General features: G+C 46.6%; 2 protein-coding genes across 2 annotated transcripts in view; both read left to right on the top strand.

The window, feature by feature from the left end:
- rsrc1 (arginine/serine-rich coiled-coil 1) overlaps nucleotides 1-8,616 on the top strand; it is a 527,841-nt gene extending 519,225 nt beyond the window's left edge. The window contains exon 11 of the mRNA XM_038815544.1: nucleotides 8,317-8,616. Coding sequence (XP_038671472.1) covers nucleotides 8,317-8,415 — 99 coding nt within the window. The 3' untranslated portion in view covers nucleotides 8,416-8,616. The remainder of the gene's footprint in view (nucleotides 1-8,316) is intronic.
- A 6,178-nt stretch (nucleotides 8,617-14,794) lies between these two features.
- Nucleotides 14,795-27,091, top strand: part of mlf1 (myeloid leukemia factor 1) — a 97,428-nt gene continuing 85,131 nt past the window's right edge. The window contains exon 1 of the mRNA XM_038816554.1: nucleotides 14,795-15,133. Within this exon, the coding sequence (XP_038672482.1) occupies nucleotides 15,099-15,133 (35 nt within the window). The 5' untranslated portion in view covers nucleotides 14,795-15,098. The remainder of the gene's footprint in view (nucleotides 15,134-27,091) is intronic.

Below are 27,091 nucleotides of genomic sequence, written 5' to 3' on the forward strand. Positions count from 1 at the left end.
GGGATCGAACCCGGGTCCTCTGCGCCGCGAGGCAGCAGTGCTAACCGCTGCGCCACCATGCTGCGCGTTCTGCTCAGTCTTTTTAAGTGTCCCCAAACCAACTTGCAGCAACAAGACCCACTCCAGTGACGCTACATTCCTTAAATCTCCACAGGTTCCTCCTCGGCAAAAAAGTACCAGCTTTTTAGAGTATTTTATGGGATATGGACAATCGATGATAATTTCATGGTCACCATTACTAATACTTTCAGTTCCAGATTTTATTAATTGAATTTAAATTCCACCACCAGCTGGGGTGGGACTTGTCTGCATGCCCCAAGGCATTAGCCTGGGCCAATGGATTATTAATCCAGTGACATTATCTCAATGCCACCATCTCCTCCTGTTCTCACCAATATCTTTCTTGATGGTTAGCACAAAAAACAGGCTTTACCTATGTTTTGCCTCGTACAACAGGGATTCCTTTGTGCGTGTCATGTATCGAGAAAACCGCTGTCCCTCGTTCATGTCAGAGTGTGAAAACTGTCACTTAATTTTTTTGTAAGGTTCAGTTATGGATCACATGGGCCTATCCCTGGGCAACATTTAGCATGCTCACCATCCCCTATTCATGGTATTCTATTTTACCTCAACTTAAAAGAAACATTTTAAAACATAGCCATCTTGTAAAGTCTTGCATTCATACCACAATCATTTGGGATGTGAATTTCCGCTGAGCACCAATTTCTAATGCACAGATTATGATTCTCATGGGAAATTCTAATGCACAGTATCGCAACATGTTATCTAAATTGTTGGCAAATTATACTTAGTAGTGTCCAAAGATGTGCAGGTTAGGTGGATTGGCCATGATCAATGCACAGGGTTGCGGGGATAGGGCAGGGGTGGAGGGGGGAAGGAGGTGGGGTGGGCCTAAGTCGGGTGCTCTTTCAAAGGGGAGATGCAGACTCCGTGGACCGAATAGCCTACTTCTGCACTGTAAGAATTCTATGAATGTCTATGAATTTATTCAAATAATCAAACTGGAGTGCGTTATGCAATTCACAACAATCACTCAGTCAAATTTCAGTTCATTGGATACGTCTTCAATTGGTTACATATTCAAAATTGATTTGGGGCCTGAATTTTGTGATTATCAAATCATACATTAGCTAATAGCTTTACGTGAGGAAAATTCAACCATCTTAATTGACTAACTTTAAATCCCAGGATGGATCAAAATCCATCTATGCTTTTAAAGTTACACTTTTAGTGTGCTTTTTAAAGTAAAACAGATAGGACAAATAGAAATGATGGGTTACAAAACTGAATTATGAAGGCTGTCATGGGGCAGCACGGTGGCCTAGTGGTTAGCATAGCTGCCTCACGGCGCTGAGGTCCCAGGTTCGATCCCGGCTCTGGGTCACTGTCTGTGTGGAGTTTGCACATTCTCCCCATGTTTGCGTGGGTTTCGCCCCACAACCCAAAAATGCGCAGAGTAGGTGGATTGGCCACGCTAAATTGCCCCCTAATTGGAAAAAATAATTGGGTAATCTAAATTTTTTTTTAACAATGAAGGCTGTCATGTGAGAGTACCTTTAAGAAATGGATGTTTAAGCAATGTACCTTTAAGAAATGCAGCAGCTCATATTACTCAAGTGATGTCAGAGGATGGGGGTAGCTGAGTTGAGCTCACTTCTGCTTTTAGTTTCAGTTTGAGAGAGAGCACAGCAGAAAAGTGCCTGGCTGATGTGCTATGAGCTGTTTGAAAGGAAAAGCCAATTTTGAGGAAAAGAGCTTGGGTGTGTCTGTGTGTTTGCAGTGAGCTGGATCTGCGGTGATCTCTACCATGAATGACTATCTCTGATTCATTTGGGTGATTTAAACTCATAATAGTAATGTCTTTAACCTGATGTGTTTCTGTTTAAAGGTGTTAAGTTTTTTGGAGGTTTGAAGGAATATTTTGAGGGATTATTTAGTGTTGTATTATTTTTGGGGTTATCTTTGAAGTAAGGGGTGGTATGTGATCCAATGTTTATTTAAAAAGGCTAATTTGAATTCATGGAATAAACATTGTTTTGTGTTTAAAAACCCACGTGTCCATAATTGTAATACCACACCTGGAGACCAAGCCATGTGCTTCAAACGCAACAATACATTAAAGGGAGAGGTTGGTTGAACTCCATGATACATTTTGGGGTTCTGAAAACGCCACTCCCATAACAAGGCATTGTGGGTACTTTCTGACTTTAATAAAGTAGAAATTAGGAGTATCAGATGGACCGCTAGTTCATAGAATTTTTCAGTCATCATAGAATTTACAGTGCAGAAGGAGGCTATTTTGTCCATCGAGACTGCACCGTCTCTTGGAAAGAGCACCCTACCCAAGGTCAACACCTCCACCCTATCCCCATAACCCAGTAACCCCACCCAACACTAAGGGCAATTTTGGATACTAACGACAATTTAGCATGGCCAATCCACCTAACCTGCACATCTTTGGACTGTGGGAATAGTCCTCCGGAGCACCCGGAGGAAACGCACGCACACACAGGGAGGATGTGCAGACTCCGCACAGACAGTGACCCAAGCCGGATTCGAACCTGGGACCCTGGTGCTGTGAAGCAATTATGCTATCCACAATGCTACCGTTCATGGCCCATCCAAATTTTCTCCACCGTGGGTTTATTGCCTCTGCCAAAATTTCTAGCTGCTTCCATGGCTTTCATTCTCATTTGGCAAATAGATACTTTTTATTCTATGTCCTGAAAATAGTGCCTGCATGAATTTCAGATTCAAATGATATATTGCGATGAGCAATTGATGGTTTCCTGAAAAATCTGAGAGTCAAGTGCAATAAAACATCATATTACAGAGACAGCATTAATTAGAAAAAAAAATCAAATATCAAGATGGCTCGCTGATTAAGAGCATAAAGCCCTGTACAGGCTGAAGTAGTTCTTAGGGCCTATCTCCGTGCCTTGCTCCACAGTGATGTTGTGGTATAAGCCATAATTTGCAACCCTGGGTGTACTGCAGCAAAAAGGCAAAAGCAGAGAACCACCCTATACCAGCCAACCACTGCAGCTACCAACCTCCTCCGATGTCTTGGATACTTCTTGCCTCCGGGATCATGTGAAAGCAGTTGAGAGGCTGGGGGCAGCAGCGTGCTCTCCTCCTTCAATATAATCAAGTTCTTTAGCATGGATTTAGCTGCAAAAAGTGTGACCTTTGAAATAATTCACATGTTGGGCTTGTTCAAACAATGAGGCGTCTCGTACTTCCTAATCAAATATCTCTACCAGTCATTCAAAGCTGTCATTCCTCATGCATTTAAGAAGTATTAACAGTATTTAATGCCCAACATGCCATTTGAAATAGACTACAATTAATAGGAGCCAAACATACAGACCAAAACATTCTAAAGAAATCATGCACTGACACCAAGGATGAAAGAATGATTTAAATTGCACTTGCTGCGATTTAGTTGATGCATAATGATTGAAGTCCTGAATCGCATATCAGTGAAATAGGCACTCAAATCCTGTTCCAGTTATTTAAATAATCCCACCACATGATCTTTCCCATGAACACTTTGGTGTCAATGTCTTCTTTTATTATATCGACATTCACACTGTTATATTAAATATGCGAATGAAGGTGGGCAATATGAAAAATTGGCTGCAGGTATTTGCAACTTGCAAAATTATGTGAAGCATTCATTGTTCTCCAGTATAGAAAGCAAGCACAAAAACGATTTGAAGCCTACATAAGTTATGCAATGGCATGTTAGGCCCTGGTATCATCCAAATAGGATGGTTGCTAAATAAAGACAGCTAAAATGCTTCAATACGAACATATAGAATCGGAGCAGAAGTAACCATTTGGCACCTCAAGCCTGCTCAGCCAATCAATAAGATCAAGGCTGATCTGTTTGTGTTTTGAGTTCTACATTCCTACCTACACCCGAATTACCTTTGATTCTCTTGCCTAACAAGAATCTATATACCTGTCTGAAAACTATTCAATGACCCCCACCTCCACCACTAAGGTCGCACAAACCTTTGAGAGAAAATAATTCTCCTCATCTCTGTTCCATAAGGGCAACCTCTAATTTTAAAACTGTGCCCACTAGTTCTGGACTCACCCAAAGGATTTTAAAAAATCCTTTCCACATCCACCTTGAGAAGACCATTCAGGATCTTATATCCTTCAATCAAGCCATCCCTCACTCTACTAAACTGCAGCGGAAACGCGCCCAGTCTTTCCAACCTATCTGTATAAGATTTCACTCAAGTTATCAATCTAGTCAACCTCCTCTGCACCGCCTCCAATGCATTTACTTCCTTCCTTAAATATGGAGACCAGAACTGCACATAATATTCGAGATGCAATTTACTAATGCGGTACATAACTGAAGCATAACATCCTTACTATTATGTTCATTTTTTCTTATAATTAAAGAATAGCATTCTATTCGCCTTCTTGGATTCTTACATTTTGTGACCCATGCACAAGGACATCTAGATCCCTTTGCACCTCCGAATGCTGCAGCTGTTCTCCATTCAAGTAATACTCTGTTTATTATTCTTCCTGGTAAAGTGAAGAAGTTCACATTTTCCCACATTATTCTTTATCTGCCAAATTTTGGTTGACTCACTCAACCTATCTATATATGTCTGCAATCTCCTTATATCTTCTTCTCAGCATAGTTTCTACCTTGTATTTGTATTGTCTGCAGATTTAGCAACCATGCCTTCACTCCCCTCATCAAAGCCATTGATGTGAATTGGAGAAAATTGAGGCCCCAGTGCCGAGCCATGTGGGATTCTGTTCACCACATCCTGATAATCAAACAATGACCCATTTGTGCATGCTCTCCACTTTCTTCCAGCCAGCCAATCTTCAATCAGGCTAATATGTTACCCTCTACACCTTCAGCTTTTATTTTCTGCAGTAACCTTCGATGTGGTAACTTATCAAGTCCCTTCTGGATCTCCAAATACAGTACATCTGCAGACTCCCCTTTATTCACAGCGCATGTTACTCCTTCAAAGATCTCTAATAAATTAGTGATGATTTCTCCATCACAAAACCATGTTGACTCTTCCTGATCAGCTTGAGTTTTTCCAAGTGTCCACATAGAAACTCTTTAATGGTCGACTCTTAACACCTTCCCCAGGACATGTCAAGCAACTAACCTAGAGTATCCCCTTTTCTGCCTCCCTCCCTTCTTGAATAGAGGGGTTATATTTGCTAATTTTCAGTCTGATGAAACCTTTCTAGAATCCAGCGAATTTTGGAAAGTAAACACACGAATGTACTACCTCATTAGTCACCTCTTTTGAGACCCTAGGAGGAAGTCCATCAGGACCCGGAGACCTGGCAGCCTGCAGCTTTATCAGTGTGCTCAGTACAGCTTCTCTAGTGTGTAATTTCACCAAGTGGCACAGTGGTTAGCACTGCTGCCTCACAGCACCAGGGATCTGGGTTCGATTCCGATCTTGGGTAACTGTCTTTGTGGAGTTTTCACTTTCTCCCCATGTCTGCATGGGTTTCCTCCAGGTTCTCCGGTTTCCTCCCACAGCCCAAAGATGTGCAGGCTTGGTGGATTGGCCAAGCTGAATTGCCGCTAAGTGTCCAACGGTTGGGTGGGGTTATAGGGATGGGGGAGGAGATTGGGCCGAGGTAGGATGGTCTTTCGAAGGGTTTGTGCAGTCTTGATGGGCCGAATGACCTCCTTCTACACTGTAGGGATTCAATGATTCCAGGTTTCTCTCTTCCCGCCACCTCCTGAAATATAGCTATTACTGGAATGTTTTTGTATCCTCTATAGTGAAGACAGAAATGAAATGTTTGCTCATTTCCACTTCTTTATTATCTACCATTAACTCCCCATTGTCATTCTCTAGAGGACCAACGCTCAGTCTATTTACTTTTTCCCTGTTTAAATACCTGTAGAAACTCTTGCTTTCATTTTTACATTTCCTGCCAGCTTCTTCTCAAAATCACATTTATTTCTACTTATGAACGTTTTAGTCATTCTCTGGCGCTCTTTACATTCTGACCAATCACCTGACCAGTTATATGCTTTTTCCTTAAGTTTGATGTTCCCCTAATACTTTTAGTTAACCATGGATGTTGTCCTCACTTTTGAATTTTTCTTTATAGTAGGAATATATTGGGGCAGCACGGTGGCACAGTGGTTAGCATTACTACCTACGGCGCTGAGGACCCGGATTCGAATCCCGGCCCTGGGTCACTGTCCGTGAGGAGTTTGCACATTCTCCCCGTGTCTGCGTGGGTCTCACCCCCACAACCCAAAAGATGTGCAGGATAGGTGGATTGGTCATGCTAAATTGCCCCTTAATTGGAATAAATAATTAGGTACTCTAAATTTAAAAAACAAAATAGTAGGAATATATTTATCCGAGTATTCTGAAATACTCCCTTAAATTGCTTCTCTATTGATCTATCCCCTAGCCTAGTATCCTAGTTGACTTCAGCTAGCTCAGCTTTCATGCCTACATATATGCTGAAAATTTTTCCCTTATTTAAGTTTAAAATGCTAGTCTTAGACCCACTGTCCTCCTTTTTGTACTGAAGGTAAAATTCAGTCATACTGTGGTCGCTGCTGCCTAGGGGTGACTCTGAGGTCATTAATTAATCCCATAACATCACATAATGCCAAATCTAGTATAACCTGTTCTCTGGTTGGTTCCAGAACATGCTGTTGAAAGAAAGTCTCTGGAAAATATTCTATGAACTCTGCAGCCTGGCTGCTATTGCCAATCTGACTTCAATCACCCATGATTATTATCACCCCTTTATCACAAACACCCAATGTTTCTTCTTATATACTTTGTCCTGCATTGTGGTTACTACTGTAGACCACTCATACTTGTGACTTTTCCCCCCTGCTAGTCCTCATCTCAACCCAAACTGATTCTACATCCATATCTCCTGAACCAAGGATATCTATATCTTTTTTACAAAAGCCATACTTGATTAACATTGCTACCTTTGCACCTTTACCTAGTTTCTTATTCTTCTTGACAGTCAGGGCCCAATAATTAATAGCTCTCCCATTGCATGGTGCCTGTTTAAAACACAGGTAAGGTTGCCACTGAACTTTTAAAAACAAAACTGTTCTTTACCCTTTGCTATTCCTTCTTGTATTCCCATGTTGCCCCTTCCCCGAAGCTGCAAAGGTTTCTGATATGCAACAGCCCTTTATTAACTGCTAGTGCCTGACAAAGCAACCATAACATGCTTGGCAGATCATGAAACTTATAGCAATAAATTATACAACTGGTGAACTCAGTATTATTGGGCCCTTTATACAGAGTATTATATCCATTTTGACTTTTTGTGAATAATTATTAGTTTTGGTGTAACCTGCTGGACCGGGTGCTGGGAAATGGGTTTAAAATGAGCGGCTAGTATATTTTTTCTCTTTTTCAACAATGCTGACACAATGGGCTGAATGGCTTATTTCTGCACCGTAACTTTTCTATGGTTCCATAGTGTAATTTAGCAGGATTAGTAAAATACTTTGTAATTATACTGGATAAATGCTTTAACATTGCAAGGCAATTTTTCACATTTGTTGTTCATGATTGCTCCTCCTGATGGACATCTACAACATTGAGTTTATAAAAGGAAAATGTTATCACTAGTTTCAAAGATAAACCAAAGGAACAACACATTCTTCAACAAATTAAACTCCCTGACACTCATATAATATATATGTGTGGGTTTCCTCCGGGTTCTCCAGTTTCCTCCCACAGTCCAAAGATGTGCAAATTAGGTGGATTGTCCATGCGAAATTTCCCCTTAGTGCCCAAAGGTTAGATGGGGTTATGGAGATAGGACTGGGACATGGCCCTGGGTGGGGTTCTCCTTCGGAAGGTCGGGGCAGATTTGATGGGTCAAATGGTCTCCTTCTGCACTGTAGGGATTCTGTGATATGTTTTCAAAGTCGGATATTTTATCAGTATTCTGTTCTTGAGACCCCTTTGCCACACGTCACCTTGGGAAAAGTGTTAATGGTCATTTTGTTTCCATCCACTGCTTGGTGCCTCTAAATTGAGATTCACATTCCCCAGTTGGAAGATCGTTCACATACAGTTTGCATCACTATCTTCCAACCGCAGAAGCCTTTATGAAAGAGCATATTGCGCGAGTTCTCATTAACTTGCAGCTGTACTTTAAAACAAAAAATTGGATAAATGTCAACCACAAAAACTGAGCTTCACGATAAAAAAAATTGAGTTAAACAATGATGGTATGTTGTTCAAACTAATTTCTGCACTTTGTTTTGTTCTACTGTTACAGTTGTTCATGGACAAGAAAGTAGCAGAAGAAAAGTGGTTCAAGAGGTTAATCACTCTGCGGCAGGAGAAATTAATGGGAAGTCCAGTCTCTGGATTTTGAATGTTCATGTTTCTTAAATGATTGAACCATCAGCCAATATATTTGTTGTAATATTACTGCATTGCATTGTTTTATCTTGAAAAGTATGATTTTCCATTATGAAAGAGCTAATTATTGCAAAGCTAAGGTTTTATGATTTAGTAAGCTATCAAATTTGTTACAGCTATTACTTTTCATTAAATAATCTGTATATCCATAGCATTTTCTTCTTTAAATTTGTTATATTGCATTTGATATTATTGATAAAGTGAGTGGCTTGTTCATGCTCGCAGTCATACAGAAACTTAAATTCTTGCTCTAGGACTTCATAAGGAAAATTGCTGCATGGTGCAGCAAATTAGGTTATATATTGTATCCTACAGTAATTAGAGAAAAATATTTGAAATAAATTTACAAATTAAAAGCAATAAATCAATTTTAGAGTTGGGAGTTCAGAAGATGAAAAATAGTGATAATACTTTATGAAAACTGTTCAAATCCCAAGTTCAATATTTTTGGTTTAAGTTGTTCCTTGATTAAACGTATTACTGACAAGCCTAGTTAAAAATCTGACCCTAAAGTTGGTTTATATCAGAGCACTATCTTTCAACTGCTGGATTGAGAGGTGGCAGAAGAGCTTGCCTGATTCAGGCAAGGGTTTCCTGAATGCATTGTACTCTGAAGCCATTGTTTATGGCCTATTGGGTGGAGCAGAACCTGTTGGGCAAGAAGTGGGGACCTTAAAGATCAGTGAAAAAATAGTTTCATGAGGCCAAGATGAGCAACAGTGCTGATCCGTACCCCTCAAAAATAATCTGAACTGCTGCCATCTCTCAATCCTCACATGAGTGCAGAGTACAGGCTGCACAATGCCCAAATTCATCTGCTTAATAAACTGCTTGCACAAAGAATATCAAATTTCAAACTGCATATATTGAGATAGTGAAGATTGAATAATATTTACATAGATTCACATTCCACACCTAAACATTAGCTTTTAATTACTGCCCAATGTGTTTATTTTTGAGTTGTCATATTGTTCTTTATGAGTGTGGTAGTCGGTATTAGGGGTATTATGGTACCCAGGTTGATGCTGTAAGACCATTGATGTGGGAGGTACCTGAGACAGCAAAATCATTGGTGAACCCTGCCTGCTGGTTCCGCCCAGTAAGGCGGAGTATAAGAGTCTGTGTCTTCCCAGCTGCTGCATTCTGTACCTGTGCTGCTGGGGGAAACGTCTACTCCAATAAAGCCTTCAATTGTCGTCCAAACTCGCTTCCGGAGTCATTGATCGAGCATCAATTTATTGGACTAGATTTTAAAGAATGGAGCTCCGAATCAAGCCGGAGTGTCTGCAACTCAGCCCCCACGCGGCAACCTCAGCAGCAACCTTCAAACACTGGCTGGCGTGCTTCAACAGGTACCTCAGGACGGCCTCAACTACACCCACGGAGGACTAGACGATGCAAGTTCTCCACTCGAGGGTGAGCCCAGAGATCTACACCCTCATTGAGGATGCGGAAAATTTCGAGGCCGCGGTGGCCCTGTTGAAAGGACACTATGTTCGCCCAGTAAACCAGGTCTACGCCTGACATCTGCTAGCGACGAGGCGACAAACCCCCAGGGAATCACTGGATGAATTCTACCGTGCGCTCCTGGTATTAGGTAGGAACTGTGACTGCCCGCAAGTTTCAGCCACGACCACACACAACTTTTAATCTGGGACGCATTCGTTGCAGGTATGCTGTCCTCCCAAATCTGCCAGCGGTTGTTGGAGAAAGAGACACTAGGCCTCAAGGAAGCACGGGCCCTTGCTAGCTCCCTGGATGTGGCTTCCCGAAACGCCCACGTGTACGTCCCCAACCGCGAGGCAGCCCCTTGGGCAGCGTGGAACCCCCCCCGCGGCCGACCCCGATGCATCCCCCATCCCCCCACAAGGTTGTGCCGCGCGGTTACCAGGCAACCCCGGGGGGGCCCCGCTGTTATTTTTGCAGGCACGCCAAGCACCCCCGGCAGCGCTGCCCGGCCCGCTCCTCCACTTGCAAAGGGTGCGGCAAAAAGGGCCATTTTGTGGCAGTATGCCAGGCCCGGGCGGTCGCCGTGGTCTCCAGGGGCGAACCGGGACCGCCGCCACAACTCTCTCCACGAGCCACGTCCGGCCAGCGGGCGCCGCCATCTTCCTTATCCCGAGCCATGTGCGGGCCCCGGGCCCCGCCATCTCATTCCCCAGGGACCACGTGTGATGGATAGGCGCCACCATCTTGCACACCCCCAGCCATGTGCGACCAGTGGGCGCCGCCATCTTGTCTGGAGTCTCAGGACCCCGATTCAGATGACCACACCGCCCGAGGAAAATCTCCATCTTTTACCACAACTCGCCTCGGTGACCCTGGACCAGTCTCGACCCCGAATGCTCTCGACCGCGACGATGACCGTGCTCATCAACGGGTGCGAAACATCCTGCCTGATCGACTCCAGGAGCACAGAGAGCTTCATACACCCCAACACGGTAAGGCGCTGTTCTCTTACCATCCACCCAGTTAACCAAAGAATCTCCCTGGCCTCCGGGTCTCACTCTGTGGAGATCAAAGGGTTCTGCATAGCGAACCTCGCGGTCCAGGGAAGGGAATTTTAAAAATTCCGGCTCTACGTCCTCCCTCACCTCTGTGCTGCCATGCTCCTAGGGTAACCTCCAGAGTTTAACTTTTAAATTCAGCGGCCCTATAACCCCCTCACTGTCTGCAGCCTCGCGCCCCTCGAGGTCGATCCGCCTTCCCTTTTTACGAACCTCACCCCGGATTGCAAACCCGTCGCCACCAGGAGCAGACGGTACAGTGCCCAAGACCGGACCTTCATTAGGTTGGAAGTCCAGTGGTTACTGAAGGAAGTATTATTGAGGCTAGCAACAGACCCGGGAGAGCCCAAGTAGTGGTTGTAAAGACCGGGGAGAAGCACAGGATGGTCATTGATTATAGTCAGACCATCGACAGGTATATGCAGCTCCGCACGTACCCTCTCCCCCACATATCTGACTTGGTCAATCAGATTGCACAATACAAGGTCTTTTCCACAGTGGATCTCAAGTCCGCCTACCACCAGCTCTCCATCCGCCCTAGCGACCGCAAATACACTGCATTCGAAGCAGATGGGCGGCTCTACCACTTCCGAAGGGTTCCCTTCGGTGTCACAAATGGAGTCTCGGTCTTCCAACGGGAGATGGACCGAATGGTTGACCGGTACGGCTTGCGGGCCACGTTTCCGTACCTCGATAACGTCACCATCTGCGGCCATGACCAGCAGGACCACGACACGAACCTCCGAAAATTCCTCCATACCGCAAAAATCCTTAATCTCACCTACAAGGACAAATGCGTGTTCAGCATCGACCATCTAGCCATCCTCGGCTACGTAGTGCATGATGGAGTTATAGGCCCAGATCCCGAACGCATGCGCCCCCTTATAGAGTTTCCCCTCCCCCACTGCTCCAAGGCCCTGAAACGCTGCCTGGGATTTCTCTCATATTATGCCCAGTGGGTCCCCAACTATGCGGACAAGGCCCGCCCACTAATTCAATCCACGGTTTTTCCCCTGTCGGCAGAGGCCCGCCTTCAGCCGCATCAAAGCAGACATCGCAAAGGCCACGATGCACGCAATCGATGAATCCCTTCCCTTCCAAGTCGAGAGTGAAGCGTCTGACGTAGCTCTGGCGGCCACCCTCAACCAAGCGGGCAGACCCATGGCCTTCTTCTCATGCACCCTCCACGCTTCAGAAATCCACCATTCTTCTGTTGAAAAGAAGGCCCAGGCCATAATAAAAGCTGTGCGGCACTGGAGGCATTACCTGGCCAGCAAGAAATTCACTCTCCTCACTGACCAACGGTCGGTTGCTTTCATGTTCGATAATGCAGTGGGGCAAGATAAAGAACGATAAGATCTTACGGTGAAGGATCGAGCTCTCCATCTACAACTATGAGATCTTGTATCGTCTCGGGAAGCTAAACGAGCCTCCTGATGCCCTATCCCAACGCACAAGTGGACGGACTCCGCACCCTCCACGACGACCTCTGCCACCCGGGGGTCACTCAATTCTTCCATTTCATCAAGACCCGCAACCTGCCCAACTTCATCAAGGAAGTCAGGACCTTCACCAGGAACTGCCAAATCTGCGCAGAGTGCAAGCCGCTCTTCTACAGGCCAGAGAAAGCGCACCTGATAAAGGCTTCCCGTCCCTTTGAACGCCTCAGTATAGACTTCAAAGGGCCCCATCACCGACCGCATCACTTATTTCCTGAACGTGATTGACGAGTACTCCCGGTTCCCATTCGCCATCCCCTGCCCCGACATGACCGCAGCCACCGTCATAAAAGCCCTCCACAGTATCTTTACACTGTTCAGTTTTCCAGCCTACATACACAGCGATAGGGGGTCCTCCTTTATGAGTGATGAACTGCATCAATTCCTGCTCAGCAAGGGCATTGCCTCAAGCAGGACGACCGGTTACAACCCCCGGGGAAACGGACAGGTAGAGAGGGAGAACGGAACGGTCTGGAAGACCGTCCTACTGGCCCTACGGTCCAGGAATCTCCCAGTCTCCCGCTGGCAGGAAGCCCTTCCTGATGCTCTCCACTCCATCCGCTCACTGCTGTGCACCACGACAAACAAAACACCTCACGAATGTCTCTTGTCTTCCCTAGGAAGTCCTCCTCCGGGACCTCGCTCCCAACCTGGCTGGCAGCTCCTGAACCCATCCTGCCCCGAAAACACGTGTGGGTGCACAAGTCGGATCCATTGGTCGAGAGGGTCCACCTCCTTCACGCTAACCCTCAATACGCCTATATGGCGTTCCCTGACGGCCTATATGGCGTTCCCTGACGGCCGATGAAATTGCTGATTCCCAAATTTGTTTCTCCATTGTCATGACTTAATCAGTTTTTAAATATTGCCACCTTTGCTATGGCGAGAGTAACTTGGCCACATACACCAGAATTACAATGAAGACAGGGACAATTGAAACAAGATAATTTAATTGTAAGCTTTTTCCTGTTTAGAAACATAGAAAATAGGAGATGAAGGCGGCCATTCGAGCTTGATCCGCCATTCATTATGATCATGACTGATCATCAACCTCTAGCCTAATCCTGCCTTCCCCCGCATATCCTTTGATCCCTTTCCGCCCAAGTGCTATATCCAACTGCTTCTTGAAAACATACAATGTTTTGGCCTCAGCTACTTTCTATGGTAACGAATTCCACAGGCTCACCACTCTGGGTGAAGAAACTTTTCTATCTCTGTCCTAAGTGGTCCACCCCATATCCTTAGACTGTGACCACCTGGTTCTGGACATCGCTACTATCGGGAATATCCTTCTTGCATCTACCCTGTCCAGTTCTGTTAGAATGTTATAAGTTTCTATGAGATCCTCCTCATTCTTCTGAACTCCAGCGAATACAATCCTAACCAACTTAATCTCTCATACATCCATCCAGCCATCCCAGGAATCCATCTGGTAAACCTTTGCTGCATTCCCTCTATAGCAAGAACATCCTTCCTCAGATAAGACCAAAACTGCCCACAATATTCTAGGTGTAGCCTCACCAGGACCCTGTATAATTGCAAGCCATCACTGCTTCTGTACACAAATCCTTACAATGAAGGCCAGCATACTATTTGCCTTCTTTACCGCCTGCTTTACCTGCACTTACCTTTAGCGCCTGGTTTGCAAGGACACCCAGGACTCAGTAAAATAGTGTATATTGTCTCATGTTCAAGGTTAGCATGGATATTTTGGGGTAACTAAATTTTGCCTCTAAATCTTATATGAAATGAAATGAAAATCGCTTGTCACAAGTAGGCTTCAATGAAGTGAAAAGCCCCTAGTCGCCACATTCCGGCGCCTGTCCGGGGAGGCTGGTACAGGAATCAAACTGCTGCTGGCGTGCCTTGGTCTGCTTTAAAAGCCAGCGATTTAGCCCAGTGATCTAAACCAGCCCCTATGTAAACCACTCATTTAAATTGGAAAATGTTACCAGCTTTGCTTCCAATTTCCATCCTGCCATTAATTTCACATCTTCCATTCCACATTTTCTGAAATGTTTTATTAATTTTAAAATCTTATCAGATTTTGGTGTACCCTTAGTGATATTATTTTTCTGCTGTTTGTATGGGGCCAGAGCATTTGACTGTGATGCAGCTCGGATATATTGATGGGCCGCCCCTCTTCACGTGACCCACGGTATGGCCCCAGCGCCCGCTGGTGGGCTTTGCCGGCGGAAACGTCATGTCACTTTGTTGTGACGTCCTTCCCTCTATTTGTGACGTGCACCAACGGAGCCTGTGATTGGAGGTTGCCGCGGTAACCGTTTATGGGGGAGCCCGAGCGGATTGGCCAGCTTTCCACGAATCAAGTCCGCAGTTGACCTTGAGCTCGCCCGCCCGAAGGGTGTGCGTTGCCATAGCGACCTCGGCGTTGCGCATCAAAACAAAACTGATCCAGACGTTTATTCCGAGAGTTGGTGGAAAGAGGCAGGGGGGTGTTCCCGGGGCTGGGGAGAGGGGAGGGGGAGGCTGATTATATACGACCTGAAAGGGGTCGGGCAAGGTGCGGAATCTGAAACTGCGGGTGCCCGAGACCAAGGCCGTTGAGAAACACCAAACCGAGCGGCAGGAACAAGCAGCAGCCCTCAAGCTAAACCCAACCCTGCACCATGTTCCGTGCAATGGAAGAGGATCCGTTCTTCACGTAAGCTTAGGTTACAGTGTTTGCCTCAGTTGCCGAGATATCTTTGTTATTTTTTATGATGGAGGTATTCAAAGTCATGAGGGGGTCTGTACGTGGTGGGTTGGGGGAAACCAATGGAAGGGTCGAGAACAAGTTGAGCGAATTGGCGAAAGAATCAATGCCAACATGAGGATTTTTAGGCACACCAGGAAACCGGTCTGGATATGGGTTAGCTATTGTAGGCTGCAACATCTTCAGAAAGGGAGACAGAAAAGTGCCGTGTTCAGAATTGAGTATCGGGGGTAATTATGGAATGAGCTGGGATATGATGGAGGGAGTTGCCCTTTGGTAATGCTGAGAGATGTTTCTGGTGGTGCAATCACACTGGAGATGACAGAAAATGCTCCATTGAATGTGCGGGATGGTACAGTAGTAGATGGACACAAGGGGAAAATCCTATCCTGGAGAAATGGGGAGGGAGTGAGTGCACAAATACAGAAAATGTGGCAAACACTGTCAAAGATGAAGGGGAACCCTTGGTTGAGGAAAAAAAAAATTAGTGCTGGTGTGGTGGGATGCCTCACTAAAATTGAGGTGTTGATGTGTGAGAAAGTGTAGTTCAGGTAGCTGTGAGAGTTGGCAAGCTTGTAATGAATATACATTTTTTTTAAAAATACTTTTATTCAAAATTTACATAAAATATCCACAACAAAAAGTAAAAGAATTTTTACAAAGAACAGAAAAAAGAAAAAACAGTACCTTGCCCCCCCCCCCCCCCCCCCCCCACGCATACACAAAGGAAGAGGTAAATTAACACCCGCCATTCGCACAAAACACGCCCCGCCCCTTCGACAAACCCCCGCCGTGTATACATAGAGAAATAAATAAATCAACGCCCGCCATTAGCATAGAACAACTATGCCCGTCCCTTCGGATATCCAGAAATGGCTGTCACCTGAAAAACCCCTGCACTGATCCCCTTTGGGCAAATTTCACCTTCTCTAATTTAAGAAACCCTGCCATATCGTTGACCCAGGCCTCCACGCTTGGGGGCCTCGCATCCTTCCACTGAAGGAGAATCCTCTGCGGGGCTACTAGGGACGCAAAGGCCAGAACACCGGCCTCTTTCGCGTCCTGCACTCCCAGCTCCACTGCAACCCCAAAAATTGCAAGCCCCCAGCCCGGATTGACCCTGGATCCTACCACCCTTGACACCGTCCTTGCTACGCCCTTCCAAAATTCCCCCAGTGCTGGGCATGCCCAGAACATATGGGCATGATTTGCTGGGCTCCCTGAGCACCTGATACACCTGTCCTCACTCCCGAAGAACCGACTCATCCTTGTCCCAGTCATGTGAGCCCTATGCAGCACCTTAAACTGTATGAGGCCAAGCCTTACACAAGAAGAGGAGGAGTTCACCCTCCCCAGGGCGTCCGTCCCCTCTATCTCACCCAGCTCCTCCTCCCATTTACCCTTCAGCTCCTCGACCGAAGCCTCATCCATCTCCTGCATCACCTGGTACGCTGCCGAAATCCTCCCTCACCAACCCACACCCCCGAGAGCACCCTGTCCTGGATCCCACGCGGCGGCAACAGAGGAAACTCCACCACCTACCGCCTGACAAACGCCCTTACCTCCACGTACCTAAAGGCGCTCCCAGGCTCGCAAACTTCCCGTCGACAAACAGGTCCCTCAACCTCCTGATACCTGCCCTGTGCCAACTCAGGAACCCGCCATCAATTCTCCCTGGGATAAACCGGTGGTTGCCCCGTATCGGGGCCCCTATCGAGGCCCCCAACTCCCCCCGTGCAGTGTCCATTGCCCCCAAATTTAGAGGGTAGCTGCCACCACCGGGCTCGTGGTACACCTCATTGGAGGGAGCGGCAGCGGCGCCGTTACCAGCGCTTCCAGGCTCGTGCCCACACAGGATGCCATCTCCATCCTCTTCCATGCTGCCCCCTCCCCGTCCATTACCCACTTACACACCGTGGCTGCGTTGGCAGCCCAATAATACCCTCAGAGGTTGGGCAGCGCCAGCCCCCCCTATCCCTGCCCCGCTCCAGAAACACCCTTCTCACCCTCGGGGTCCCGTGCGCCCACACAAATCCCGTAATGCTCCTGTTAACCCGCCTGAAAAAGGCCTTCGGGATAACGATGCGGAGGCACTGGAACAGGAACAGAAACCTCGGGAGCACCGTCATTTTGACTGACTGCACCCTACCCGCCAGAGATAGCGGCAGCATGTCCCACCTCTTAAACTCCTCCTCCATTTGCTCCACCAACCTTGTGAGGTTAAGCTTATGCAAGGCCCCTCAACTTCTGGCCACCTGAACCCCCAAGTACCTGAAGCTCCTCTCCGCCCTTTTCAGTGGAAGCCTGCCAATCCCCCCCTCCTAGTCCCCCGGGTGTACCACAAACAGCTCGCTTTTCCCAAAGTTAAGCTTATACCCTGAGAATCCCCATCACCACCGGCATTCCCCCCACCAGGTCCGTCACATAGAACATTAGGTCATCCGCATAGAGCGACACTCGGTGCTCCTCCCCACCCCGGACCAGCCTCCTCCAATCCCCCGACTCCCTCAGCACCATAGCCAGGGGTTCAATTGCCAGCACAAAAAGTAGGGGGGGGCTGGTATAGTCCTCGGTATAGTCGAAAATGCTCCGACCTCTTATTCGTGGCCACACTTGCCATCGGGGCCTCATACAACAGGCTCACCCAACTGACAAACCCCTCCCCAAATCCGAACCTATCCAGCACCTCCCACAAGTACCCCCACTTGGCCCTATCAAAGGCCTCCGCATCTAGCGCCACCACTATCTCCGCCTCCCCTTCCACCGCCGGCATCATAATAACGTTCAAGAGCCTCCGTATATTAGTGTTCAGCTGCCTCCCCTTCACAAACCCCGTTTGATCCTCGTGGATAACCTGCGGCACACAATCTTCCTTGATTGGAACCTCTATAGGTCGAACAGTTCGGATGGGGCAGTTTTTGTACAGTGTGTGCAATAGGGTTTCCTGACACAATATGTGGATAGGCCGACAAGAGGGGGGGGCCACGTTGGGTTTGATACTGGTTAATGAACCGGGCCAAGTTTTAGATTTGTTTGTGGGAGAGCACTTTGGAGATAGTGACCACAATTCGGTGTCTTTCACTATTGCAATGGAGAGGGATAGGGCCATACAGCAGGGCGAGGTTTATAATTGGGGGAGGGGTAATTATGATGCAATTAGGCAAGAATTAGGGAGCATAAGATGGGAACAGAAACTGTCAGGGAAAAGCACAAATGAAAAGTGGAGCTTGTTCAAGGAACAAATATTGCACGTCCTTGATAGGTATGTCCCTGTCAGGCAGGGCGAAAATGGCCGTGTGAGGGAACCATGGTTCACAAAAGTGGTTGAATGTCTTGTCAAGAGGAAAAAGGAAGCGTATGTAAGGATGAGAGAACAAGGTTCAGTTGGGTCGCTTGAGGGTTACAAGGTAGCAAGGAATGAGCTTTTAAAAAAGGGCTTAGAAGAGCTAGGAGGGGGCATGAGAAGTCCTTGGAGGGTCTGATCAAGGGCAACCCCAAGGCTTTTTACTCTTATGTCAGAAAAGAATGACCAGGGTGAGGTTAGGGCCAGTCAAGGACAGTAATGGGAACTTGTACATGGAGTCAGAAGAAATAGGAGAGGCGTTGAATGAATACTTATCTTCAATGTTCACCAAGGAGAGGGGCCATGATTTTGAGGATGAGAGTGTGATACAGGCGGGTAGGCTGGAGGAGGTAGATGTTCTGAGGAAGGATGTATTAGCAATTTTGAAAAACCTGAGGGTCGACAAGTCCCCTGGGCCAGATGGGACATATTCAAGGATTATTTGGAAGGCAAGGGATAAGATTGCAGAGCCTTTGGCTTTGAGCTTTGGGTCCTCACTGTCCACGGGGATCGTGCCAGAGGACTGGAGAGTGGCGAATTTTGTTCCTCTGTTCAAGAAAGGGAATAGGAATGACCCTGGAATTATAGGCCGGTTAGTCTTACTTTGGTGGTCGGTAAATTAATGGAAAAGGTCCTGAAAGATAGGATTTATGACCATTTGGAAAGGTGCAGCTTAATCCGGGATAGTCAACACGGATTCGTGAAAGGTACGTCTTGCCTCACAAATTTGATTGAATTCTTTGAGGAGGTAACTAAGTGTGCAGATGAAGGTAGAACAGTTGATGTTGTATACATGGATTTTAGTAGGGCGTTTGATAAGGTTCCCCATGGTCGGCTTATGAAAAAAGCAAGGAGGTGTGGGATAGAGGGAAATTTGACCAATTGGAAAAGTAACTGGCTATCACATAGAAGACAGAGGGTAGTGGTGAATGGAACATTTTCAGATTGGAGACCAGTTACCAGCGGTGTACCACAGGGATCAGTGCTGGGTCCTCTGCTATTTGTGATTTTTATCAATGACTTGGAGGAGGAGGCTGAAGGGTGGGTCAGTAAATTTGCTGATGACACCAAGATTGGTGGAGTAGTGGATGAGGTGGAGGGCTGTTGTCGGCTGCAAAGAGACATTGATAGAATGCAGAGCTGGGCCGCAAAATGGCAGATGGAGTTAACCCTGATAAGTGCGAGGTGATTCATTTTGGTAGAAAAAATTTGAATGCGGATTACAGGGTTGACGGCAGGGTTCTGAGGAATGTGGAGCAACAGAGAGATCTTGGGGTTCATGTCCACAGATCTCTGAAGGTAGCCACTCAAGTGAATAGAACCGTGAAGAAGGCCTATAGTGAGTTAGCGTTTATTAACAGGGGGCTTGAGTTTAAGAGCTGCGGGGTTATGCTGCAACTGCACATGACCTTGGTGAGACCACGTTTGGAGTATTGTGTGCAGTTCTGGTCACCTCATTATCGGAAGGATGTGGAAGCATTGGAAAGGGTGCAAAGGAGATTTACCAGGATGCTGCCTAGTTTGCAGGATACGTCTTATGAAGAATGGTTGAGGGAGTTAGGGCTTTTCTCTTTGGAGCGGAGGAGGATGAGAGGCGACTTATTAGAGGTTAGTATAAGATGATGAGGGGGATAGATAGAGTGGATGTTCAAGGACTATTTCTTCAGGTGGATGTAGCTGTTACAAGGGGGCATAACTATAAGGTTCAGGGTGGGAGATATAGGAGGGATGTCCAAGGTAGGTTCTTTACTGAGAGAGTGGTTAGGGTGTGGAATGGACTGCCTGCTGTGATAGTGGAGTCGGACACTTTAGGAACTTTCAAGCGGTTATTGGATAGGCACATGGAGCACACCAGAATGACAGGGAGTGGGATAGCTTGATCTTCGTTTCGGACAATGCTCGGCACAACATCGAGGGCCGAAGGGCCTGTTCTGTGCTGTACTGTTCTATGTTCTACGTTCAGCCTCCAAAATATTCCACCGAGCCATGGAGACTGTCATTGAGGGGATTCCAGGTGTGAGAGTCTACGTAGATAATGTCATCATCTGGTCCAGCACCCCAGAACACCACATTCACAGGCAGAGACAGGTGTTTGACAGGGTTCAACGCTACATTTACCATCAACACTATGGATTCCTACTTAATTGGGACAAATGCCAGTTCGGAATGCACCAATTGAAATTCTTGGGTGACATTATCTCAAGAGAAGGTGAGAAGGTGGCTGGACACGGACAATGTAAAGGCCATTGAGAATATGCAGAAACCGTAAGATAAGAAGGTGATCATGCACATGTTTGGAGTAGTTAACTTCATAGCAAAGTTCATCCCTAATCTTGCAAGCCAGGCGCAGGCCATTAGGAACCTCATCAAGAAGAAAGTTACATTCGAGTGGACGTCTGTGCATGAGTCAAAATGGCACGACATGAAGGAAGTTATGACCACTGCTCCACTATTGGCATTCTATGATCCCAAAAGAGAGATAAAAATCTCCATTGATGCCATCAAGCAGGGCATTGGCGCAGCTCTCCTACAAAAGGACGGCCTTTGCTTGAGAGGTGGCAACCAATTGCATATGGTCCATGACTCCCACGGAGCAGAGATACGTGCAGATTGAGAAAGAGTGCTTTGGCCTCGTCATTGGCATTACGAAGTTCCATAACTATATATTATGGCATTTTACTGTAGAGACGGACCACAGACTGTTGGTGAACATCATCAAAAAGGACCTGAACGAGATGTTGCATGATGATGAAACTCAGGAGATATGATATGATTTTGACCTGGTGTGTATTCCTGGCAAGGCGCTAGTTGTGGCAGATACTGATGCTGAAAGATCAGAACCTGAGCTTGTCCGAATAGTGGAATTGCAAGCTTGTTTAATTTCTGAGATACTACCAGTATCTGATCGCAAACTACAGACCTTAAAAGCTGAAACTGGAAAGGACTTGACGCACCAGAAGGTAAAACAATATCTCACGACTACTTGCTAGTCATAGACTATTTCTCTCTTTTTCCAGAGGTAATTGGGTTAAAAGATTTGACTGCCAGATCCGTAATAAAGGCAGGAAAATTGATTTTTGCACGCATGGTATGCCACATAGCGTCATCTCTGACAATGGTCTGTGTTTCTCGAGTTGGGAGTGGGCACAGTTTGCAGAGCAATACAATTTTAACCATGTGACGTCCAGTTCATATTATCCATAGTCCAACGGGAAAGCTGAGCGAGGAGTTGGGATAGTTAAGAGACTGTTCCTGAAGGTAAGTGAAGATGGTCAACACGTGTCATTAGCGCTGTTGACACACCAAGCAACACAGTTATCGACGCGTCTCTCACCTGCATAAATGCTGATGGGGAGAAGACTACAGATCATCAGTCTAGAAACTGATAACAAGGAGATAAGTGAAAGAACCACTGAGGCAAAGAAGAAACAGCAAAAGGTATAGAACAGGACTTTAGCTGAGTTTCATGAAGGGAACTTTGTGAGGATTCAAGATCCAGAAGGTTGGTCAAATCTTGCCACAGTTCTCAAACAGGTACCACCCATATCCTAAATAGTGCGAACAGAATGAGGAGCTTTGTTCAGACGGAACAGACAAGTGTTATTTCATGTCAAGCACAAGGCTCAAGCTCGGTCGGAAAATGTTGTTCTATGAGATGACATATTTGAGGACATTGCCTTACCAGATCAAAGTTTAGCAGTAACACAAGAGGATGGACTAGAGCAATCGAAAGCCTTGAATATTCCACTGAGATGTTCTACCAGAGGAAGACGACCTCCAGAGAGACTGAACTTGTGATTGTAATTTAACCATTCTCATCTAAGTGATGTAACTGTAATAATGCAAACAGATACTGTATTGTGTGATAACAAGACAGTGATAGTTACTAGTCATTTAGATAGCAATGCTGTTAGGTTAGTTATAAAATAAAATATCACAACCACTGCAATAATGTTTTCTTTCACAAACGAAGGGGGATGTGACTATCAGCATTACAAGGGTTAATGTAGTACCATGAATAGCCACTGGAGGGAGCTGCAGAGAGTACATTATAAAGCAGTGATGCTAGACCTTCGGGGAGGAGTATGCAGGAGACAGCTAGAGCGAGGTCATCAGAGCAGTTAGTTTGAGAAGGTTATATTAAAGTTATACCATTTTACTGTGGTCTGTGTGGAGCGCTACACAACCCATCCTAAATAAGCAACACAAAGAACACCACTTAACAGGATAGTTTGGAAGAAATCCCCTCGATTTTGCTACCGAAGTGGATAACCACACATTTATCCGAATTTAAATGCACCTGCCATTCATTTGCACACTCACTCAACTTATCAAAATCACACTGAAGGATGTCTGTATCCTCCTCCAACTTGGTGTCATCTGCAAATTTGGAGATATTACATTTTGTTCCCCCATCAAAATCATTAATATATATTGTGAATAGCTGGGGCCCTAGCACCGATCCCTACAGTACCCCCCTAATTACTTCCTGCCAACTTGAAAAAGACCGTTGAGACCTATGTTTCGTTTTTTGTCTACCAACCAGTTTTCTATTCATCTCAATATACTACCCCTAATCCCATGCGCTTTAATTTTACACACTAATCTCTTCTGCTGGACTTTCTCAAAAGCCTTCTGAAAGTCCAAATATACCACATCAACTGGCTCCCCTTGTCAACTCTATTTGTTACATCCTCGATTTTCCAAGTCCTCTGCTATAAAATCTTTGAAAATGGATTCTAGAATGTTTCCCACTACTAACTTCGGGCTTACTGATCTATAATTTCCTGATTTCTCTCTACCTCCCTGTTTAAAAAATGGAGTTACAATCTGCAAGAAGTGTTCCAGAGTCTATAGAATCCTGGAAGATGAACACTATTTCGAGAGCCACTTCCTTAAATACACTTGGATATAGATTGTCAGGTCCTGGGGATTCATCAGCCTTCAATCCCAACACCATTTCTCTACTAATATTGATCACCTTCAGTTCCTCCCTCTCACTGAACCCTGCAGTCCCCAATATTTCTGGTATCTGATTTGTGTCCTCATTTGTGAATACAGAACCAAAGTATGTGTTTAGTTGCTCAGCAATTTATTTGTCCCCATTATACATTCCCCTGTTTCTACATTACAGACTTACATTTGTCTTCACCAATCTTTTTCTCGTCATGTACCTGTGCAACCTTGTACAGTCAGATTTTATGTTCCCTGAAGCTTACCCTCATACTCTAATCAATCCTTTAGTCCTTCCTTGTTGAATTTGAAATTGCTCCCAATCCTCAGACCTGTTGTTTTTCTTGGCCAATTTGTATGCATCTTCCTTGGATTGAACATCATCTCTAATTTCTCTGGCCATCTGTCCCATTTTACTTTTCTGCCAGGGAGAAATAAACAATTGTTGCAGTTCCCCCATGCGCTCCTTGGATGTTTGCCATTGCCTATCCACTGTCATCAATTTAAGTAACATTTGCCAAACAATCATAGCCAACTTGCACCTCATACCATTGTACTTTCCTTTATTAAGATTCAGGACCTTAGTATCAGAATCAATTACTTCACTCTCCACCTTGATGCAAAATTCTAAAATATTATAATCGCTCATCCCCGAAGCGTCTTGTACAACTAGATTGTCAGTGATTCCATTCTCATTACACAGCATTCTGTCTAGGATGGCCTGCTCTCAAGTTGGTTCCTCAGCGTATTGGCCCAGAAAACCATCCTGTATACAGTTTATGAATTCCTCCTCTATGGTATTGTGGCTACTTTGATTTGCCCAATCTATATGCAGATTAAAATCACCCAGAATTACAGATGTTCCTGTATTGCATGTGTCTCGTCTCTAATTTCCTGTTTAATGCCATTCCCAACATCACCTCTGAAGTTTGGGGTTTATATACGACAGCCACTAATGTTTTTTGCCCCATTCAGATTTCACATCGTCAAAGCTAATACCCTTCACTATTCCATTAATTTCCTCTGTAACTATCATTGGCCCTCCACCACTTTTTCCTCATTGTCTGTACCTCCTAAATACTGAACACCCCATGTCATCCTGCAGCCATGCCGCCGTAATCCCGATTATATCATACCGTTTACATCTATTTGTGCAATTCGTTCGTCTGCTTTATTGCGAAGGCTCTGCCTGTTAAGGCACAAAGCCTTTAAGCTTGACTTTTTAACATTACTTGTCTCCCTCCCAATATTTTTCACTGCGGCACTCTTTGAATCTGGTCCTCGTTTGGTCTGCCTGTCATGTTTCTTATTCCCCTTTCTGTCTTTTGTTTTTGTCCTTGTTTCCTGCTCCTCTGACTCCTTGCAGAGGTTCCCATCCCCCTGACATTTTTGTTTAACCCCTTCCCAACCACTCTAGCAAATACTCCTCCTAGGACATCAGTCCCAGTCCTGCCCATGTGTAACCCATCCAGTTTGTACCGGTCCCAGTGCCCCAGGAAGCTGAAACCCTCCTCCTCACACTATTTCTTCAGCTATGTATTCATCCGATATATCCTGCTATTTCTACTCTGACTAGCACATGGCACTGGTAGTAATCCTGAGATCACTACCTTTGAAGTCCGACTTCTCTACTTTCTTCCTAACTTCCTTTTCTGCTTTTGGACCTCATCCTTTTTTTCCCTATGTCGTTGGTCCCGATGTGTACCACGGCCACTGGCTGTTCACCATCCCCCTCCAGAATGTCCTGCAACTTCTCCGATACATCCTTGACCCCAGCAACAGGGAGGCAACATACCATCCTGGAGTCTCGTTTGTGGTCACAGAAACACCTATCTATTCCCTTTCCAATTGAATCCACTATAACTGTTTGTGGTGGTATGATTTGCATAGCTGCCTGCCATTGGTGCAGAACACCGGCTTACCATTGGTTCTGGTCGGTCATGTGCCTCTCGACCGATTGGTTGAGACCAGTCATGTGACGGCTCTCCGATTGGTCAAGAGGCTGAGTTAACCACGCCTCCATACCGAGGTATAAATAGTCAGAACGCCCGGCGGGCGTCCATTTACTGTAGTCGACCGCAGGGCTAACTTCTAGCTTATTAAAGCCTAACTTTTGTACAGCAACTCGTCTCGCGTTCGATTGATGGTTCATCAATTTAATAAGCTAGATTTTTGAAGATGGAGTTCCGGATCAAGCCCGAATGTCTCCCCATCAGCCCGCAAACTCCGAACGCTTCAGAAATTTTTCAACATTGGCTGGCATGTCTCAAAGGATACCTGCCGTCTGCAAACAGCTCCCCCAACATGGCACAGAAGCTTCACATCCTCCACCCCAGCGTGGGCACAGCAGCCTACGCGATGATCAAGGAAGAGAAAGATTACGATGCGGCCATGCTTAAGCTGAATGGATAGTTTCTTAAACCAGTCAAGAGAGTATTCGCCCAACATCTGCTGGCCACCAGACAACAGCTCCCCGGTGAGTCATTAGACCAATTTTACCAGGCCCTCGCTGTCCTGGGGAGGAATTGCTCCTGCCTCCAAGTTTCAGCCACGGAGCACATGGAACTGCTGATCAGAGATGCTTGCGTGGCTGGAATGCAGTCCCCCGCTATCCACCAGCGGATGCTGGAGAAAGACGACCTCAGCTTAACTGAGGCACGGACTCTCTCCACCTCCCTGGAGGTCGGCGATTTAAACGCGCGCGCCTATGTCCCCAGCCGCGCTGCACCACTCTGGGCCTCCTGGCACGCTTTCTCACTGTCATCCGCAGCTCCCGACCTCCCTCAGGCCTGCACCGCAGGATGCCCCAACAAGTCCACGGGGCCCCGCTGCTATTTTTCTGGGTTCACGAAACACCCTCGCCCGCGCTGCCCAGCCCGCTCCGCCCTCTGTAAGAGCTGCGGGAAGAAGGGCCACTTCTCCTCCGTCTGCCAGGCCACATCGGTCACTGCTGTACCGCGTAGCGACCGGGGAACCCCCCCCCGGACCCTTGCTGGCCCCTCCAGTACGCCACTCCGAACTCTTCCCCCCCAGGCCCCTGCGCCCGGCCTGCGCACCTCCCCCTCTCTGGGCCCTTCCGGGCCCCTCCAGCGCACCGCGCAACTCTCTCCTCGCCGCCCCCGGGCCCCTGCGCCTGGTCTGCGCGCCTCTATGCCCCCGCTCCCAGCCGCTCCGGTCGGCTCGCCGGCACCGCTAACTCCGCCCCCTTCAACCACGATGGCCCCGCGGGCGCCGCCATCTTGGGGTGCCGAATCCATGTGCGGGTCCTGGCCGCCGCCATCTTGGGGCGCCGACCCCACGTGCGGATCCTGGGCGCCGCCTTCCGGGACTGGCACGTAAGGTTCTTCCAGCACCTACTCGGCCGACGACGACGACTATGGATCTTCTCCACGGCTCGCGGCCATTCAGCTCGACCAGTCACGTCCACGCACGCTCGCCAAAACGACAAAGCTGATCCACCTCAACGGCCACGAGACAGGCTGCCTGCTGGACTCCGGGAGCATGGAAAGCTTCATTCACCCTACCACGGTAAGACGCTGTGCGCTCCCTGTCCATCCTGTAAAACACAAAATCGGGTTAGCCTCAGGTTCGCACTCCGTCCGCACCACCGG

This window comes from Scyliorhinus canicula, chromosome 13, assembly GCF_902713615.1.
Source record: "Scyliorhinus canicula chromosome 13, sScyCan1.1, whole genome shotgun sequence".
Classification (NCBI taxonomy): Eukaryota; Metazoa; Chordata; class Chondrichthyes; order Carcharhiniformes; family Scyliorhinidae; genus Scyliorhinus; species Scyliorhinus canicula.